General features: G+C 43.9%; 1 protein-coding gene across 1 annotated transcript; it reads right to left on the bottom strand.

Annotated features, from left to right (window-relative positions):
* Nucleotides 1-797: 797 nt before the first annotated feature.
* Nucleotides 798-3,010, bottom strand: LOC114285535 (uncharacterized). Its single transcript, XM_082895539.1, has 3 exons — nucleotides 2,316-3,010; nucleotides 1,804-1,932; nucleotides 798-1,440 (listed from the first exon to the last, which is right to left on the bottom strand). Exons 1-3 carry the CDS (start codon nucleotides 3,008-3,010, stop codon nucleotides 798-800), a joined length of 1,467 nt encoding a protein of 488 aa, XP_082751665.1.
* Nucleotides 3,011-3,621: the final 611 nt, after the last annotated feature.

Here is a 3,621-nt window from a genome sequence, read left to right as displayed (position 1 = left end):
TGTTCGAAGTGGACGGTGTAGTGTGAATCTGTAGTTGCATCGATATTGAAATCTAAATTACTGGTTGTGGTTATGTTCGTCTTGCTGGTGGTGTTTAAAGTGCATCGTTTCGGGTAGGGTGCGACTGTTAGTTGGTGTTGTGAATGTAGGTGTGTGGTGATGGTGTGAGTTGCAAGTTTTGTTTGATGTTTGCATCTTAAATGTGTGTTTGTGGCGTGATGTTTGCACTGGTCAGCTTGTATGAATTCGTGACAGAGGAAGTAATATTTTGTTGATGTGCAAAGGCTGATGTGATATTCACCGCATGATGTCCACACGCTTGGGTTGGTTACCCTGCATGTTGTCATACCAAACAGGAATGCAGATTGTGTGTAAGTCAGTATAACTTCAGCACGTATTTGCATGTTCTGTTGTAGTTGTAAAATACTGTAGTTCAGGATTCACATAAAGACACGTGAAAAAATGTTGTGGGAGGTATAAGCTGACATATTGGTTCAATACACGGATGTCAAAGTTTGTGACGGAACTACGTTATCTGCTGGGGAGATAACACGTATGAAATTAAATGAAGGAAACCTATTATTAATAACTGAGTGTGCCAATGACAGTAAATTGGCTATGACATTGTCGTGTGGCGTCGCACACATTTATTGAAATCGAAAACAATTGAAGAAAAAATATTGCATCGAGGAAAAAACTGGAACAGTAATAAGAAAGTATTGTATCGAATATGGCGAGGAAAAAACTTGAATAGTAATAATAGTTTAGAGCTGGTGTGGCCGGGCGGAAGGATGTGGTTAAATGGGTTCGTTGCATGTCTTCCTGTTATGATTTCCCATGCGCCCACATCTGCCGCATCTGATTTGCTGAACATGTTCCCCCTTTGACAGTATCCTCTTCTTTTTTGGTCTATCGGGTGGACGTTTCACGGCAGGGGGCTTTATGATGTAATCATTTGGGTTGAAAGGCGGTTGCTCGACAGTGGGAATTGGGAAAATGCTGGATGCGTAAGTGGCACGAAACTCGGACACGTGGAAGTATGGTTCGACCAATGTGTTCAAATCCCGCCCACTCTTACGGACGGCAACCATCGCATGTGCGCAAGGGAACCCATTGAGCTGCCACTTGAAACATGAGCAAGTGCGTCGTCTGATGTCAACAGTGACCGATGGGAAAGAGTGCACTTCGTACACATCAGCGTTTGATTGGCTCACTTTCCATGATCTACCTTCGTTGAATGCTTTTTCTAACCGATCTTCCGTTTTGGGACATATGGTGCCGGTCCACATTTGGGAAGCTTCTCTACGTTTCGCCATTTGTCGCATCAATTTGGTCCGTATGCTGTCAACCATTCTTGTGATTGGGAGGTTACGGGCCTGACGGACCCATGAGTTGAATGATTCTACAGCATTTGAGCACATTTCGCCATAACGTCGCCCCCTGCAAAATGAGTAGAACATATAGGTAAATAATTATGAACATTATGAGGAAATGTGTTGTGCATGTGGTTTTTTTGAGTAACATGTGGGACGGACCTGAAAAATGCATTTGCCCAATGTTGTGGATGTGCATTTGCTAGGAATTTAGGTGCAACAGACCGGCCCATTTTTTGGAATTGTTCAACTCTGTGGTTAAAAGCGGTAACAGTTGGTGCGTATGCGCAATGTCGTAATTTGCTAACCAAACATGCCCGATGCATACTGTTTGTGTAACGCAACCTGTCCCTTAAGTTCCTCTGCAAATGTTGTAGACAGAATGCATGTTCTGCATTTGGAAATACGATGGGCATTGCCTCAAGCAAACCAAGGTTCCGATCCGATATGAATGTTAGAGGTCTGTCCCCATGAACCACCTGCGCGAGATGATGAAGAAACCAAGACCAGTTTGAGGTGTTTTCGAAATCCACCACCGCATATGATAGCGGGAACAAACCTGCAGATTTGGAAAAATTTGTAGAACTAAGTATGTACTCCATGGGCAAAGTTTGTGACAGAAACATAGCGCCGGGGGTTAATGACCACGTTAGAATATAGTACAAAGGTGCTGTGGTTGGTTGTCATGTGAATGGGGTAGTGTGATTGTTTAAATTGAAGGAACTAACCTTGGTTTCCGTCTTTTGCAGTGGCCGCAAGTAGAAAACCTTTGAAGCGGCCTTTGAGGACGTGGCGTCTAGGAAAAGCAGGGGACGGCAATGGTGGAACCCGTCGATGCATGCTTTGAATGAAATGAAGTAGCGTGTGAAATGTTGGGTGTAATCATCGTATTCAATGTTAATGTAGGTCCCGGGGTTGTGTTCCAGTACTGCATTACTATACCAACGTAACTGGTCAAATGAAATGGAATGTGCACCGAACAATTCTCCCCTCGCTTTTTCAACACCGAGCCAGGCCACCCGGTAACTTATATCGAGCCCGTAATCTTGTTTCAAGTCCAATATCATTTCGGTCGGACGGGTTAAAGGTCTATCACGCACACGTTCAGATACAATGTCGGCCACAAGATCAGACCCAACAAGTGGGTGTGTGGACGTACACACAGCCACCCCACAAATGTGTTCACTGTTCCATTTTCGTAAGTAGAAAAATCCATTTGCCTCCAATTTCCGTCCGTGCACAGACAACGTGCAAGACTTCGATTCGTTCATAGCACATATAGCCGTTACCCGAACGGAGTCATTCTTTAGAAATTTGATCTGGAACCCACATTCAACGGTGTATTTCCGTAGTACATTGCGAAATTCAGAAGCCCCACCTTCGAAATGTTGTCCAATGTGGGTAAAACCTTTTGCCCATGGAGCGGAAAGGAAGACTTTCTCCTTGTGGGGACAAAATGTTTGCAGCAGATCGACTTCATCATCCATTCCGAAATCATTAAGTAGTGCATCCCCCGTTGTGCCTTGATCTTGGATTATCATTGGGTCAATGGCAGGATTGTTGTCATCCCGACGAGGATGTTGTTCAATGACCACGTCAATTAACTGCAACTGGAACGAGCGCGCAAGGCAAACCATATTCTTTAGGTCGACATCATTCTATAAGGAGAAATTGTTATAGCCGGGAATCTTATAGAACAACTCGAAATTTCTCGGCAGGAGTCCAGAAAACTTCGAACAAACATAATCGACAACCTCAGCAAATGTGTTTGACGATTGCAGATTATATGCGACATTCGTGGACCGGTAAGAACAAAGAAGCATCAAAAAGGCGTCCATCTGCATACCGGCACAGGTATCAGTAATAAATAACACACGACTAAGTATGTGAGAAAGAACCATAAGCCGAAAATGGAAAAAATTGCGATAGAAATGCAAATGCAATGGGAATTGTGCATCGTTGTCAATGTGTGGTTACAAGTGCATAGCGAACGGGAGTACATAAAATTGGCTATTGTGTTCGTGAAGTCGAATGTTAATCTGTAAACATTAATGTGTCGGTGTGTTCCACAACATCGACGAAGTTGTGCATAGGTGATGGGGGAAAAACTGAAGTGTGGGTATGGTGAGGGGGGGATCCGTAACGGAAAATGAAGAGAGAACCGGTATGCTATCACGGTGTGAACGTAAGCGGATGACTTTCTAAGCCGTAGAGACGATCATGAACCCACAAATGTAAACCCTAATTA

Source organism: Camellia sinensis, chromosome 11 (assembly GCF_055761805.1).
Source record: "Camellia sinensis isolate YWXY chromosome 11, ASM5576180v1, whole genome shotgun sequence".
In the NCBI taxonomy this organism is placed as follows: Eukaryota; Viridiplantae; Streptophyta; class Magnoliopsida; order Ericales; family Theaceae; genus Camellia; species Camellia sinensis.
The sequence above is the reverse complement of the archived record's forward strand: the minus strand, read 5'-3'. Positions and strand labels throughout refer to the sequence as shown.